At 45.6% G+C, this 15,833-nt stretch overlaps 1 protein-coding gene across 1 annotated transcript in view; it reads right to left on the bottom strand.

Moving 5' to 3' along the window:
- The window catches only part of CCDC9B (coiled-coil domain containing 9B), a 159,322-nt gene that overhangs the window by 5,886 nt on the left and 137,603 nt on the right, over positions 1-15,833 (bottom strand). Inside the window, exons 11-12 of the mRNA XM_050954829.1 lie at positions 12,470-12,527; positions 11,342-12,129 (exon numbers count right to left, since the gene is read on the bottom strand). Of these exons, the coding sequence (XP_050810786.1) occupies positions 11,344-12,129; positions 12,470-12,527 (844 nt within the window). The 3' untranslated portion in view covers positions 11,342-11,343. The remainder of the gene's footprint in view (positions 1-11,341; positions 12,130-12,469; positions 12,528-15,833) is intronic.

Below are 15,833 nucleotides of genomic sequence, written 5' to 3'. Positions count from 1 at the left end.
GTCATGGGACACTGACAGCCATGCCAATAAGAGATTGACTCATGACCTCATGGTTGACTATGATAAAAATTCTAATGCAATCACATGTAGTTTCTGGCTAAGCACACAAAGGTGACTGGCTTCTTTTGAGCTGGGACTGAAAATAGACAATGTGGTGATGTTCCCCTTGTTACAGTTAGGTCATTACCTCCTTTGGGTTGAGGTCAGGGCTTATCCTTTATTTGATCAGGTTGGAGGACTTAGTTTATTGATACATTCTTGGCGATAGTTGGACCCACAAGATTCCTGAATCCCTGGGTGAACATTCTGTTCTGACAGTGAACCACTCAGCTGATTGGTCCTGTGAAACATCATATAGTAAAACTCAGAAGTAATGTCTAAGAAGTGTAAGTTAGATATTCAGACTTCCTCTCTTAGACGTACCCATTTTAACAGTAGGTAAAAGTGTCTAAGGTAGTGTAACTTACACACTAGGGAGTCAGAAGAAGGTGTAAGTTACTGTATGACAATGGCTTTTTGTACCTTCTGGCTCCTTGGCATCTAAATCACACTTAAGATACTGTTATACATCAGTAAGTAGCTCTAAGGATGTCTAAGAGGGTGTAAGGTGGGCCAATTAATATATCCTTATTCATTGCCTCTGAATGTAACGCTTTGTCTGTCATGAATAATTCAGTAGCTCCTAGATGTTTCTTCTCTATACTCTGCCTTCATAAGTCATCATGATGTATCAAAGAAGCAATAGGGCCAGATTTTCAAAAGTGCTGAATTTATGTAGGAGCAGAAGTTCCACTGAAAGACCTGTGCTCCTAAATCTCTTAAGCATCCGACGAAGTGGGTATTCACCCACAAAAGCTCATGCTCCAATACGTCTGTTAGTCTATAAGGTGCCACAGGACTCTTTGCTGCCTTTACAGATCCAGACTAACATGGCTACCCCTCTGATACTTAGGCACTTTTGAAAACCTTCTCTTAAATGGCTTGTCCAGCTCTGTATTTGATTGCTGCACTACCTAATTTTGCTGGAGTACTAAATTCTCCCACTCTGCTGTGCAGCACACTGTGTAGGATGTATTTCTGGGATCTGTAGTACTCCATAATATATTGCATGAGAGTGCAGGTGAATTCAAAACTTGGGTGGCATTTCAGGGCTCAACCCTGAAGCCAGCATTACAGCAGACCAGGAGGAGAGCCTCATGCATGTTGTCTGGAACATGGATAGACCACCAAGGGCCACAAAGCCAAGGAGAGTTCTGCAATGGGCACCACTTAAGCCAGTTACATAGGCTCCCCAATTTATCACACCTCTGAAGGCTGATGGCAGTTGGTCTCCTTTATTTCCTATAGGTCCACAGAAAACTGAAGCCCTCTTTCTGCCAATGTTTCTCTGAATGTATTGAGAAAAAGTGCCAGTTTCTGCATACATTGCTTGAGGCTGTAACCCCGTTAGCACTGGTTTGCATCAGAAACGTGACTACCTATGTCCTTTTCAATCCTGCAGCATACAGGGCTTTGGCTCCTGTTTACGTCAGTGTAAGCAGCGAGGTCAGATCCCTGTTGCTGCTTTGGAAACTCCCCAGCTGCATTTACTCTAAAAGGCTAAGCTTAATTTTCTCAAAGAGAATTGAAGGAAAATTTCTGTAATGGTTTTTTGCATCATTTATTTCTCTGGGACTTTTCAGGGGATTCCAGGCCTGCAGTTTGGGTAAATATTTATTTTTTGTTCCTTGAAGGAGAGGATGAAAGCCCCCACAGGCGCTTTGAACAGCCTCTCCCATTGGGCCAAGGGTATGGTTTAAATGTTCTTTGCAGGGCAATTAAACAGACATTAACAGCGGACATTGTGAGATTCCAGTGGCCAGCCTTGTGCCTATGGTGAGTGCTGCATGGAGCTGGTGTTCTGTCAGGATGTACAGATTGCTTATGCTGTGGGAAATTGTATGTGGGTGTTAAAGTTAATGCCACTCCAACAAAGGACGTGTTAAGGGACAGATAGAAGCCTCCTCCAGAGTATCTAGTGTTACTCATACTGCTAATGTCTAAAGGATGGTGGGTGGAATGGGGCATCCATTCAATGGCCCAGAGATTTTCAGAAAGAAATTTATCCTTCAGGGAATCCTCCTTGGAGTTTTAGATCCCTTATGATCTCATTTATGCCAACTCTGCATTCTTCATCTGGCCTAAGCTCCACATTACAGCCATCATCTTCTGCTCAATGGGACTGGCTGGGGCTCCTTTCAGGGACAATCAGTGTCATTCCTTTAGCCATGGAAGGGCTCACTGAGAGCTAGCAGGACTAGTACTGGGCAGGAAGCAGATTTTCTATTTTGAATTCCATGAGTTCAGTGTTTTTTCTGTTCTGAAATGGAACAGAAACAGAACATAAGAAATTCTGAAGAAGAGTTCACTTTGGGTCAATTGGAATGTTTCATTTCAATGCAGTCAACATACTATGTTCTGATTTTACTTTTTAAAATGTTTATATTGGATTATTTTAAAAAACATTGAAATGAAAAGCGATTTCAAAACAGAAAATCAAAATCTTCCATTCTGAAAAGGTTGAACCGTTCTATTTTGACCTGATTGGAATGCTCCATTCCACTTTTTTTCCTAAATGAAATTCTGTCAAAATAAATGTTTACTTTTGACGAATCAGCATTTTCTGACAGAAAAGTTATTCCATTGGAAAATTTCTGACCAAGTCTAAGCAGGACCTTGCCTCTTCAACTGCTGAGCACAATACCTTTGCAGTGTTCCCAGGGAGAGGGGTGAGAGACTGGTAACAAAAAGAATTTGAGTCTGCAGTATAGCAGTTTAAAGGACTATCATTAGTCCATAGGATTATGCCCCATGCAGATTTCCCCCTTTAATGCAGATCATACCCCATACTGCCTTCCCTGTTACACTGGTTACCTTCCCACTTCACTACTGCACTCCTCCTCTTCTGCTACATTCTAGGATGCCCCACCTGCCCTCGCTCATACCCCTTTAGTATCCTGAGTATTGCGGCTCTCAAAACTTCTGCCAGTTTTTTTAATACACATTCCTTTTCCAGTGTTGCCTTATGCTTGAAATCTGGTCCTCCACAGCACAGTATTCAAACCCATGTGTGACTCTGGGTGCATTATCAAATCAACCTTCTGACTAAACTCCCTGGTGCCAGCACCTGTGATTCCTGGTGCTAAACACCGATGCAGAAGATAATAGAAGCTTCCTGCTGGGCTGGAGTCACCAAGACGGCATGACTGCCTTCCCAAGGAGACAGTTACTTGTATAATTGCAGCCCATTTAAGGAATAAAATCTTTTGTGTTAAAAAGTACAAACTCTGTTGCTGTTGATACACCAAATGGTGAAAAACACCCAGTCTCCCTGTGGTAAAAGGATAATCTTGTAATTGTGTTGGCCTGACATAGGATCATTGACGTCAGCAAGACAATATAAACATAAACTGTTCAAAACTATTCACAAAGCACCAGCCTTCAGCCCCTGGAATGCATTAGGGCCCATTCATTCAGGGCTGCCAATTCTTCAAATAGTTAGAGGAGGCAAATGATCAAGGCAGTTTTAGTATCAGGATTTATGGTCTACAAACTGGAGAAATAACTGGATGTCATGGGAAATATAGACCCCATCAGACCACAGCCACTGAGGGGCTGACAGCTCCCTTAGCTATCTCCTCAGCTGCTGCTAATTGCTGGCTCAGTAACAACTGGGGCATTAGAAGTCTGCAGATGAGAGGAGAGGGCTGGCTGCCACAGAGACTACCACGAGGAAAGTCTTTCAGTAGCAGACTAGTAGGAAGCCTCTCCGGACTTCCAGAGAAAGAGACTCAGCAAGGAAAAGGGCTACTAGAGAGGCAAGGGAGAAGGTGCAGGGAAGCAGCCAGGGAGTGTGACAAACCAGTTCCGGCGGTTTAACGCAGGATCCCTGGGCTGGAACCCAGAAGAGTGGGTGGGCCTGGGATTGTTGCCTTTTTGATACAGTCATAGGAATCCTGGTCTATTGGACTCTTTATTGCCCTGGAAAGAGAGAGGCTATTAACAACCTGGCTGGAGTCCTAAGAAGCAGCGGCCATCTCACACAGAGACAAAGGACTGTTGTGGTGAGGGAACTGAGGCAGAGTTGCCACAACTCCCTGCATGGCCATAAGAAAGCAGTGGCTGGTAAAGGTGCCCCTGGACACTGGACCTTTATTTTTACATCATAATAAAAGAATGGGAAATGCCACTGTTTGTTTGATGTAACAGCTGAGGTGATTATCACTCTTTTGGTTGCTTGAACAATTCTCTGATCTTGGCTCTTACAGAAACCCATGAAGTAATGCTGGCTCTTTTAGCAGACTCATAGTGAGAGAGGCAAATTCACCAGTAATCCACATCTGGCTAGTTTTGTTATAGGTTATATGGTGGTTTTTCTGTGGGAGGGGGTTGGGGGAGAAAAAGAGGCGGGAGTTGCCTTTCTCTGAACTAGCTACTGCTAGAGGCAGGATACCAGCCTTGCGAGGACAAGATCTGGCTGGCTCATTACATCTCTTTCCCTGCAAGCTCAATAGGGCAGATTCTTTGGCCTAAATTTTCAAAATCAGCTACTGCGTTTTGTTGCCCTACCAGAGACAACCTTAAAGAGGGCAGATTTTTTTCAGAGGGTGGCTCCTTAGCACGTTCAGAAAATCAGTCCCCTTTAAAGGTGTCTCAGACTAAGGATCCAGAATCCCTAGTCAGTACTGAAAATCTTGCGCCATGCTCCTGTGTAAAAGGAGCCACATTATCTTGGCATCTATGTTAATAGCATTTTAAACAGCATTGACCAAGGTACCAATGATATGAAGTCCCTAGAAGGGAAAGACGTCACAGAAACTAAAGGTTTTATAGCTGAGTACCCATGGTAATAACATTTTGTAATTGCCCGAGTATGTGACAGATAAAATGCAAAAATCCTTGGGGTTTTTGCATTTGGTTACAAATTGGAAATGGGCCCATGCCTGCAGGAAATTTGGATGAGGCATGTGATTGTTGGAGCAAAAGCAGGGCTATTTTCTGACAAATAATGGGTCTGTTTTCAAGCAAAACTGGGCCAGCTCCTGAGCAAAACCTGACCAGTTTGTTCACTGCACAAGGCTTTCCACTGAAAACATGCAAAATGTCCATTCTTTTTATTTTTAAAGGCAAAAATAATCCTGTTGTGCAACCTGCTAATCAGGGAAAGCCAGGGTATGCTGCTTGTGTGAAACAACAAAACTTTGCCCAAACTCCTGTGGAAATAAAATTGAATTTTGCAGAGCTTTGTGTAATGTGGTCTAGCAAATCATTTGTGTGCAGACCACCAAAAAACAGAGGTTGGGGGAGCAGGGAAGCTACTGCAACCAGCCCATGATTGTTCTAAGGATGCCAGGGCTGTCATTACTCTGCATGTCATTACCATGTTGATATAGGGACTTTGAAAGCAACAGCTGGAGTAGAACTGAAACCTTCTTGCTCCAAATGCATTGACTGCTGACCATTTGAGTTAAGACTTGTTTTTAAACTCTTAGCAGCATCTGTACCAGGATACGCAGAGAAGTAATTCTGATTCTGTTGAGTTAGATGTTAGAAATACATACTGGCTGGCTCATTTGTTACTGATGATTCAGAGCTGGGAAACAGAGTTAAAGGCAGAACTCTTTCTTTCTCGCTTCTGTGCTTTCCGCACCCTAAATAAACCATGGCAAAATAACACACCACCTGCAAATGGGAAATCTGTCCCTGACAGGGGAACTACATTCATGGATGCTGGGGCAAAGACATAGCAATATGTGCTGAGGCTCACTAGTGAGATGTGACTAGTCTGAGGTGTCACTATCACAGGTCTATTAAGTCACTAAAGAAGTACAATCAAGCAATGGTCAATTCCAAGCAATCAAAAATAATTTAGTTAAACACTGTTTTAATTTAAAAGATAAAAACAAATAACCTGTGCTAAAGAACACTGGGATTGCCATATAGGATCAGACCTGCGCCCCCTCCAGTCAGGCATCCTGTCTCTGACAGCACCCACTGCCAGATGCTCCGGGCTAGGGGCAAGAAACTCCATACTGGACAACTATTGAATAATTTGCAAAGAGAGGAAGTTTCTTCAAGACTCTACAGTGAGTTAGTGATAGGCTCATGCCCTGAAACATGAGGGTTTATGCTCCTGATTTTAAGACCTTGTATTTCCATCTTGTCTGAGATGACTGTGAGTGTTCCTGTTATGCATATAAATGTCTGATCCTTTTCTGAGCCCTACTTGGCTCTTGCCATCAAGAGTTCCAGAGCCAATTATGCACTGCATTAAAATGTCCCTTTACCCCTTCTAAATATGCAGGGAGAAATCCTGGCCCTTCTGAAGTCTGTGGTAGGTTTCTTATTGACTTCAATGGAGCCAGGATTTTATCTGTTGTCTTTTGAAAGTCCTCTTGTTCACTCTACTATCCAGGCCCTTCATTCCTAGTGCTGGGCATTCCCTCTACTCTGCAGTTGAGGAGGTGGGACTAAACCTGTCAGTCACCAAGCAAGGGGTTTAATTCCCCATCAGGAAAACCAGCCCCAATCTTGCTGCCCACTGAAGTGGCACAGTTTCCACACCTGCTACTTCCTCCTCTACAGAGAACAGGAAAAGCCTATTTAAAACTCACGTGCTGGCTGTCCAAAGAGCTGTTGAGATCTATCTGGTGAGAATTCAAGCATGTAGAAAATCAAACGCTTAGCTTGGCCTGCATCATTCAGCAGGAATTGGTTAAAATATTGTGTTTTAAAGAAGCAAAAGAGACAAAAGATTAAACTCCTGCAGGACAAATAAATTCATCCAACTAAGGCTTGATTGATCTCAGACTGAGAAACTATATGGATCCTATAAGGAAGTGTACAATGTCACACTCACACGTCAGCCAGGCACTACAAGCTGGATGAACGGACCTTGGTGGAGTCAGCCTTTGGGAGGAGAGAACTGTGTGCTGTGAACCCCAACAAGCCATTAAACAAAACGGCCTTCCTATAAACAGTTGTGTAAGGCCAACCCCTTGAGGTGTCACTGATGTTCACGTCCCGATAGTAGAAATGGCAAGCCTGGATGAGAGAAAGATACACTGCAACTTGATACCTGATCTCTCTTCTTTGTGTATCCAAGCTCAGCATTCCAATCTGGCAATTAATTAGATTTATGGAGTTCAATGACAAATTGTTTTATACGTGTCAGGTGACTCTGATTCAGAGGAAGCGAGTTTAGTATTCTCAATTAAAATCACACCTCTGATTTGTATAATAGCAATACGTTATTTTCAGTGTTATTCTCTATCACACTGGTTATCATTCAAATGTTTTGCTTGCTTTTCTGACTACACTGAGGAGAGATTTTTATAGAGCTACATGGGTCTTTTTCCTGAATGGTTACAGTTAATTTAGAACCTAGCAATGTGTAGTTGTACTTCAGATTGTTACTTCCAATGTGCATTGCCCTGAATTTGTCAACACTGAATGTCTCCTGCCATTGTGCTGCCAGGTCTCCTATCTTTGTTAGGCCCCTCTCAAATTATTTCGTCTTCTTAAATAATTGAATAACCTAAATAACTTCGTGTTGTGCAAATAGTGCCACATCACACGGGGCAGCTCCAGACCCCAGCATGCCAAGCGCGTACTTGGGGTGGCATGCTGCAGGGGGCGCTCTGCCAGTCGCCAGGAGGGCGGCAGGCGGCTCCGGTGGACCTCCCGCAGGCACGCCTGCGGAGGGTCCGCTGGTCCTGCAGCTCCGGCGGTCAACCAAAGCCGTGGGACCAGTGGACCCTCCACAGGCATGCCTGCGAGAGGTCCACCGGAGCCGCCTGTCGCCCTCCCAGCAACCGGCAGAGCGCTCCCCGCGGCATGCTGCCCTGCTTGGGGCGGCGAAATTTCTAGAGCCACCCCTGCACATCACTACATTTGCCTGTGTCCAAATCATAAACATATTATGTATATCAAACAATACTTTTCTTATGTCTCAGTTCAGCAAAGCATGTAAGTACGTGATTAAATATTTGCTTAAGTACCACTGATTTCCCATTGACTTCAGTTGGATTTAATGAGGTGCTTAACTTTAAACATGTGCTTAAGTACTTTGCCAAAGAGGGATAGCATCAAGGATGTGTTAAGTGAATCTAGTGCTAACCAGTTGCCTTGAAAAAAATAGATATTTCTCACTATTTGTTTCCAATTTGCCAGTGTCTAATCCAAGAATGTACTTTTTCTCACCCCATGGCAACTTAGTTTCCTTAATAACCTCTTGCGTGGGACTTTGTGCAAGACTTCTGAAAGGCTGAATAAAGTATGTCAGCTACTTCCCCTTTATCTACTGAGCCATGCTGGTTTATGTTTCTCATGTCATATACACCTAGATGTTTTCTAAGTCTATTTTTAATGATTGTATCAACTAATCTGCCTTTCATATGGATTCCAAGGCCAGAAGGGACCATTGTGATCATCTACTCTGACCTTATGTATAACACAGACTGCAGAACTAAATATTTCCTTTTGAACTAGAGCATATCTGTTTAAAAAAAAGTAATCTAATCTTGACATGAAATTTGCTAGCAATGGAGAATCCACCATGACCCTGGGTAAATTGTTCCAAAGGTTAATTTCCCTCACCGTTTAAAAAAAAAAGTACAGATTATTTCCAAACTGAATTTGTCTAACTTCAATATCCAGCCACTGGAGTTTGTTATACTTCTGTCAGCCAGTCCATTATCATATATTTGTTCCCCATGTAGGTACTCAGAGGCTGATCATTTCAACTCTTAACCTTCTCTTTGTCAGGCTAAATAGCTTGAGCTCCTTGTGTCTATGACAGGCTATGTTTTTGTCATGGATATTTTTAGTAACAGTCACGGACGGGTCACGGGCAATATGAAAAATTCATGGAAGCCTGTGACCTGTCCTTGACTTTTATAAAAACACCCATGACAAAATGGGGGTAGCCTGGGCAGCTGGGGGAGAGGGGGATTGGGAGCTCCAGGGTCCCCTCCCCCACTCCCAGTTGCAGCTGGGAGCTGCTGGGGGTCCCCCCTGCCGCTGAGCTCCGGGGCACCCTGTTGCTGTCCATGGCAGCAGGGATCTGAGTGTTGGGGGTCTTTCTTGCTACCCGCAGTAGTCAGGAGCTGTGTGGATTCCCCCTGCCACCCGTGGTGCATGGGAGCAGTGGGGATTCCCCCTGCCACAGGGTGCAGGAGGGGGCTCTGGGCTGGAGCAGGAGTTGGCGTGTGGGAAGTGGTGCAGGCTCTGGCTGGGGGGTGCAGGCTCTGGGGTGGGGCTGGGGGTGAGAAGTTTGGGGTGCAGGAGGGTGCTCTGGGCTGGGATTGAGGGCTTCAGAGGGTGGGAGGGGGATTTGGGCTGGGACAGGGAGTTGTGGTGTGGGGAGAGGCTTGGTGGTGCAGGCTCCGAGCGGCACTTACCTCAAGGGTCTCCAGAAGCAGCGGCATGTCCCTACTCCAGCTCCTACCACGGAGGCATGGCTAGGCACCTCTGCATGCTACTCCGTCCCCAAGCACTGCCCCTGCAGCTCCCATTGGAGCACCGGAGGGGGCCACTGGAGTATGTAGGAGCCAGAGTGGGGCCATGCCGCGGCTTCCAGGAGCCTCGTGGAGCAGCCCCCAGACCTGTGTCCTGGCTGGAGCGCCAAAGCAGGGCCATGCTGCCGCTGCCGGAAGCCACAAGGTACAGCCCCTGACCCTGTGCCCCAGCTGGAGCACCGGAGCGGGGCAAGCCCCAGATCCCGCATCCCAGGGTTGTAGTTTGCCCACCCCTGAGCTAAAAGTTATAAGGGAAGTCCTCTTCCTCCCACACCCAGCAGTTTTGTGTGGCACTAGACAGCCTCTAATCATGACTACCGATCAAGCCCTACATGTGACTTAGGTGGCCCCAGTTCGTGAATCACAAGCAGAGATAGGCACCTCCCTGAAGTCTGGAGAAAGCTGAGAGCAGGATGGGACTTGGCACGCACCCCCCTCATTTACATCTTCTGTTGGCTAGTTTAGGTGTCCCCATGCCAGCTTTGTGGGTCTCACTGTAAGGCATCTCTCTCTCCCTAGGCATTGTATAGGGAGCCTAGGTGCTTAACTCAGGCTCTGTGGATCACACTGTTATTCCAGTGACTTTCCAGACATATAAAAGTTGGGTGCTGTGGATTGGGGCTTCAGGCTCAGGCCCTAATTTATCAGTTTGTTTTAGCACCGTCTCTGTTGACACACCACTCTATGACAATGCCTCGTCCTTATTACCTGAAAAGAGCAGATCTCCCCTTTGTGGTGAATACTGATGCAAATAAATCATTTTGCTTCTATGCAATGTCTTTATCTTCTCTATCTGCTCCCTTCACTCCCTGGTAGTCCTGGGGACCCACCGAATCTCTCACAGGCTTCCTGCTTCTGAGCTACTGAAGGAATTTCTTATTATTTTGTTTTATGTCTTTAGCTTTTCAAATTTCCTCTAAGCCATTCCTCCTAATTTACATCTTGTTTTTGCCTGCCACAGTTTATGTTCTTTTCGACTGTCATCACTTGGGTGGGATTTCAATTTTTTTTGGAAGATGCATAGTTGGCTTAACTAATATCCTGAGCTTTTCAATTTAACCAGAGTGGATTTTTTCTGCCTTCTGTTTCAATTAAAAGGTCTCTGGAGAAGGAACGTTGTCATCCTTTATGTTTGTAAAGTGCCATATACATTAGTGTTGCCATATAAATAATTTTATTAGGCGTTTGTTTGCACTTCATGCGCTGGGGAGAGAATCACATGATCCTCCTGATCCTCTAGCCTGATGTTCAAACTATTGCAGACAAGAGGGGCCTATAATTCGAGGAAAGATGTTGTTGGAATGGCACTCAATAGGCCACTAATTTTTCTACCTGTGATCACTGCATAGTCAGATGGAAAGGTCCACGCAAGGGGTTGCCACTTCTTCCTGGAATTTCAGAGACTATCTGAAACAAGTAGCCAATTTCAAAGTCTGAGCCCCCTGAATTGTTGAATACTACATGCCACCATCAGGAAACAGCCATGGGGAAACCTTCTAAGGTTTCTCTCTTCACTGTATTCCAGGGGCAAGTAATTGTGGTGTGGAGATTTAGATTTTCACAGTTGATTCATGTAATTTGCAACCATGGGGATGGGACAAATTGGGTGCAGATACTGTCTACTCAGTGTTAAAATTCATGAGCATATTTGGGCAAATATTTAGTAAATTGCCCTGCTGTCCCAAAAAAAAGCTGAGCTGTGGACCTGTCTCAAGTCTGCACTCAACTAAGTGCACCTGGGATTATTAAAATACCTCAGAGTGAGCTATGGACCATGCACTCACCTTCAATCTCTTGCAATCCAGTGTATTCTCCTTGAGTTCTGACCGTCCCCACTGTTTTTATAACTGCACTTCTCAGGCTGGTCACCTTTCCTGTTCTGTGAGACCCCAATCTTGTCTGAGACGTCTTTCCTTGGGGATGAAGGATCCCCTCTATGTTCAAGGCATGTGGCTACCTTGCCTCCTTTCACTGTGACTTTTTGCCCCTCAGAACCAGTGTATTGGGACACCTCAGCCAGTCTCCTCAGTGACAGTCCTTTGGCTCCATCACATCTACCACGTGCTGCCTCTTCCAGGTTTCCGCTGAGGCTTTCTGAAGAGTCCTCAATGGGCTCTCTTTCTGACAGAGCATTTTTCTCTAACCCATTTCCCAGGGGTGTTGACATGCTTCCCTTACTGCCAGGGCCAGCAGCTTGCATAGTGCTTGTAGTGATGATTTGGGAAGTGCTGCCGTTCATGCAGCTGCCCTGCTGGGAGAGATTGGTAGTGCTAGGCTTCTCAGTGTCAGCTTCCAGAATTCCTTCCTGACTTTGCTTGGATTCTGGTTCTGAGTCACCCACACTGGACACTGCCACTTCCTTGCTGAGGCACTTCCCTGCCTGCTGTTTCTCCCTCTGAATGTCCTGTGCAGACAGAATCTTCCCACCTCTCTCCCCTTGTGATGAGAAGAAACCAGGGTCTTGGGGCCTTTGCTGCTCCATGTTCACTTCCTGATCTGCTGTGCAATTCTGTTCCGTCACCTCCCTGCCAGCTGGAACTTTGCTTTTCAGTGTGTCAGCACTGGTGGATCCCTGGAATGAGAAAAGAGAGAATGAGAACCATTTAGTTTGGTTTATTTAAAATATCAATATGCAATTATATCGTACTTCTCCTCTGAAGACATCTGTTTCCCAAAGCTAAATAAGTATTATCCTGATTTTTCAGAGGGGGAAACTGAACAATAGAGAAGTATAAGGACCTATCCTAGGTCAAAGGAGGGAGAGGAGGAGGTCTGTGATTGAGTTAGACTTACATCCCAAGTCTCCTATCTCTCAATTCTGTACTCTAACCAATAGATCCCAATTTACCTGAGACTGCAAGTTTTTATTCAGGACTAACTGCAAGAATTGAGCAGATTTTCTTTAAACTCACCTGGTTATCAGGGTCATCCTTTAGAAAGGACATGTCTTCACCTTCCTTCGCATCCCATCTGTCAAAATAAAACACAGAATTTCTTCCGTCAGCTCTTCAGATGACAAAGCACCCCTTCCATCCTGGGGCATAGACAGGAATCCCTACGGAGTCAATAAGTGGTCAAAAGGATGAACTGCTGGGCGATACAAAGTGCTCCTGACCCAGGGAACAAGACACACAGACTGGAAGCTGAATGAACTTAGCTCTATGGCAGGGAAGAGCAAGAGCCACTTATCCAGTGGATTCATTTATTAAATAAAATGCCACAAAGTAGGACTTTACAGTGCTTCCTAGTTACCTTTGCTGAGGGTATGGCTACACTTACAGTTGTACAGCGCTGGGAGTTACAGCTGTCTTCATACAGCTGTGTAGGGAAAGCGCTGCAGTGTGGCCACACTGACAGCTACCAGCACTGCAGTGTGGCCACATTTGCAGCATTTGCAGCGCTGTTGGGAGTTGTGCATTGTGGGCAGCTATCCCAGCGTTCAAGTGGCTGCAACGTGCTTTTCAAAAGACGGGGGTGAGGGGGAACGTGGGGGAGAGAGAGAGAGTGGATTTTTGGATCTTTCAGCTCCCTGCTGCAAGTTCTAAGGACTAGAACATACACATCACCAACTTGCAATCAATTTAAAAGTTTCAAGCCCTTCCCCCACCCCTCTCTTATTCACTAAATGCAAATTATGCACTCCTAAATAGCCTTCAGACCACATAAGCAGCTGCTCAACACGGACTCCCCCCCCTCTGCCGTGTGACTTCTCTCTTCAAGCAAACAGCTGTGAACCTTCCAAAGCAATTCCCCTGTCTGCCTCCGCTCGCTCGCTCCAGCAAACAGCAGCTGTGTTTGTTTTTTAGATAAGCAGCTCGGGGAAGCTCGGAGTTCAGCCATTCTTCCGGTTTGTTGTGAGCAGGTACTCTGGGATACCTCCTAATACCCTGGAGGCCAATAACAGTGCTTTTGGTGGCCACACTTGACGAGCAGCGCTGCATCACCAGCGCTGCAATTGTTACACCCCAAGCAGACCAGGTGTACAGCCAGCGCTGCAGCCAGGGAGTTGCAGCGCTGGATGTGCCTTGCAGGTGTGGACAGTTACTAAGCTGCAGCGCTGTAAACCCACTACCAGCGCTGCAACTCTCCAGTGTAGCCAAGTCCTGAGTCAATACAGGAGGTGTTTCAGAACCTTTCTAGAGGATTGAGATGCTGACTTCCTTCTGTTGGCTCATCTCTAAATTCACAGCATAGGAGAAAACTGACTCATAAGACTTTGCTTCCAAGGAAATAGTAGGGGTGGGCCTCGACTAACTACAGAACGTGTCGATCTTTTGTCCTCATAATTCCTGATCATACACAGAGCATGTGATACGTGACCAGGCGGCTCTTCAACCTACTGCTTGCACACAGAAGTGGGTTTTTTTGTTATGGCAAGGGAAGGAGGACATTTCCCCTTCCTTCTATCCTGGAGGACCCCACACACACTCACCCTCTACATCCTTCTTCTCCCTCCCAAACACTTCTTGCTGTACTAGTGCTTTGGCAGGCTTGGACACAGATCCAAGGCCCATTCAGTCTAGGAGTTTATTGTGCTGATTGGGGCACAAACTTTTTCCTGCCTTAGCATTCCTACCTGCCACCCAACCAGTCCCTCCTTCTTGATAAGGCTGTGTAGATACTCCATCAGTGTGATCCCAGTCCTCCCAGGAGGCATTGCACTATCCTAGTCTGTGATTGAAGAAAAGGGCTCCTTACCCGCAGTGTGCTTCTACTGCAATGGTTCAGATTGCTAATCTGGATTTGTGTGATGGGGCATATAGGCCCTGCACTGGCAAGGAGAAGGTTAATGAGGGCCTTTGGAGGAAATTGACTCCATCCTGCTACACACAGGACAGATATCAGGAGTAGAGAGGGGAGCCTGAGGCTAGCCAGGAAGGAGAGCGGAGCTCTGCTTCTCCCTCAGTGGGGGAAGCCTGTTTCAGCCAGGATTGGACAAGCCTCCCAGTGGCGGGATCACCGGGCCCCGGGAGACTGACAAAAAGCACTGGCTGCATGAAGACAGGCCCTGAGTAGGCAGGTGGAGTCTTGTCTAAAGACTCATTGGATTACCTTGTTTTGAGCTTGTAGCATTCCTTTATTTCTGGACTTTAATAACCCTCAGGGCCTGGGACTCAAGTGGGTCTTAGCCAGGGGATGAAAGCACCATACCACTGGACCTGTGAGAGGCAGCAACCAACTGAGACCCCATGACAGGGTGAGTAGGGCTCTGTTGGGCCACATGGAGGTGAACCTTGTCACAACTTGCAAATCTTATGTCTACAAAATACCTGAGTCCAGCTGGCCTGAGGAACAGAACACTGCATCTGGGACTCAGACTCTCATTCCATCCAAACACCGCACTCCCACCCCAGATATACTAGGTAACTCAGAGATCTGGTCCAGACCACTAGGCTATTCCTTGGAGATTAACTATTTAGTAGGAAAGAAAATGTGACTGGTCATCTGGCAAGGATGCAGACTGGCAATGGTACAAATCACTGTGGGAAAGCATCTTGATAAAGCAGATGATGATGAATGGTGCGACTGTGAAATACTGATGCAGGGGGTGGGGAACCAGCCATCTTCTAAAGTCACTAGCTCTTCTAGCAATTTTTCTTCTAAATAGGCTCAGATTCACTTGACTTGCTCCCATACTTGCTTGTACATTGATGACACCTGCAAAGCACTTCTCCTGACAAGGAGGAACTCTTCTGAGGCCACTAAATCTAAACATTCTAATCTAATGAAATCATACAATCCAGTTTCCAGTACAGACACCTGTCATTAGACTAGACTAATCACATGTACCAGTTGTTTCTTCTGATGTCTGCCACTGTCTCAGCTTTACTGTACTAACACTGATGGGGCCCATATGTTTCAGAACTCTGACAGCTACTACATATATGGAGGGAGAAGCCCAGATTACTCAGGGCTAGACCAAAGAATAAGGAGATGTGCTTATGAAATAAGTGACATTGGCCTCTAGCATTCAAAAATAGGTAACATTTGTATGTGGTGAAAAGTCTAATTCTGTATTTCTAGAGAGCAAGTGTGTACCCCCTTAATGAATCATTTCAGACTAGACTGGGTGAAGCCCTACATATATATCAGAGGGAACTTTAGAGTAATTATCCTAAATCAGTTGGGGATGGACTAGAAAACCTACCATGTAGTCTTGGCTTTTATTTTCTAAGGTTTTCTGCTAGAGAGCAGCACAGCTTGGTATCTGGATAGTCTAGGCTTTCGATACCTGTAGAAATTAGTAGTTATTGCTGGAATTATTTGTTAATTTAG

Source organism: Gopherus flavomarginatus, chromosome 5 (genome assembly GCF_025201925.1).
Source record: "Gopherus flavomarginatus isolate rGopFla2 chromosome 5, rGopFla2.mat.asm, whole genome shotgun sequence".
In the NCBI taxonomy this organism is placed as follows: domain Eukaryota; kingdom Metazoa; phylum Chordata; order Testudines; family Testudinidae; genus Gopherus; species Gopherus flavomarginatus.
The sequence above is the reverse complement of the archived record's forward strand: the minus strand, read 5'-3'. Positions and strand labels throughout refer to the sequence as shown.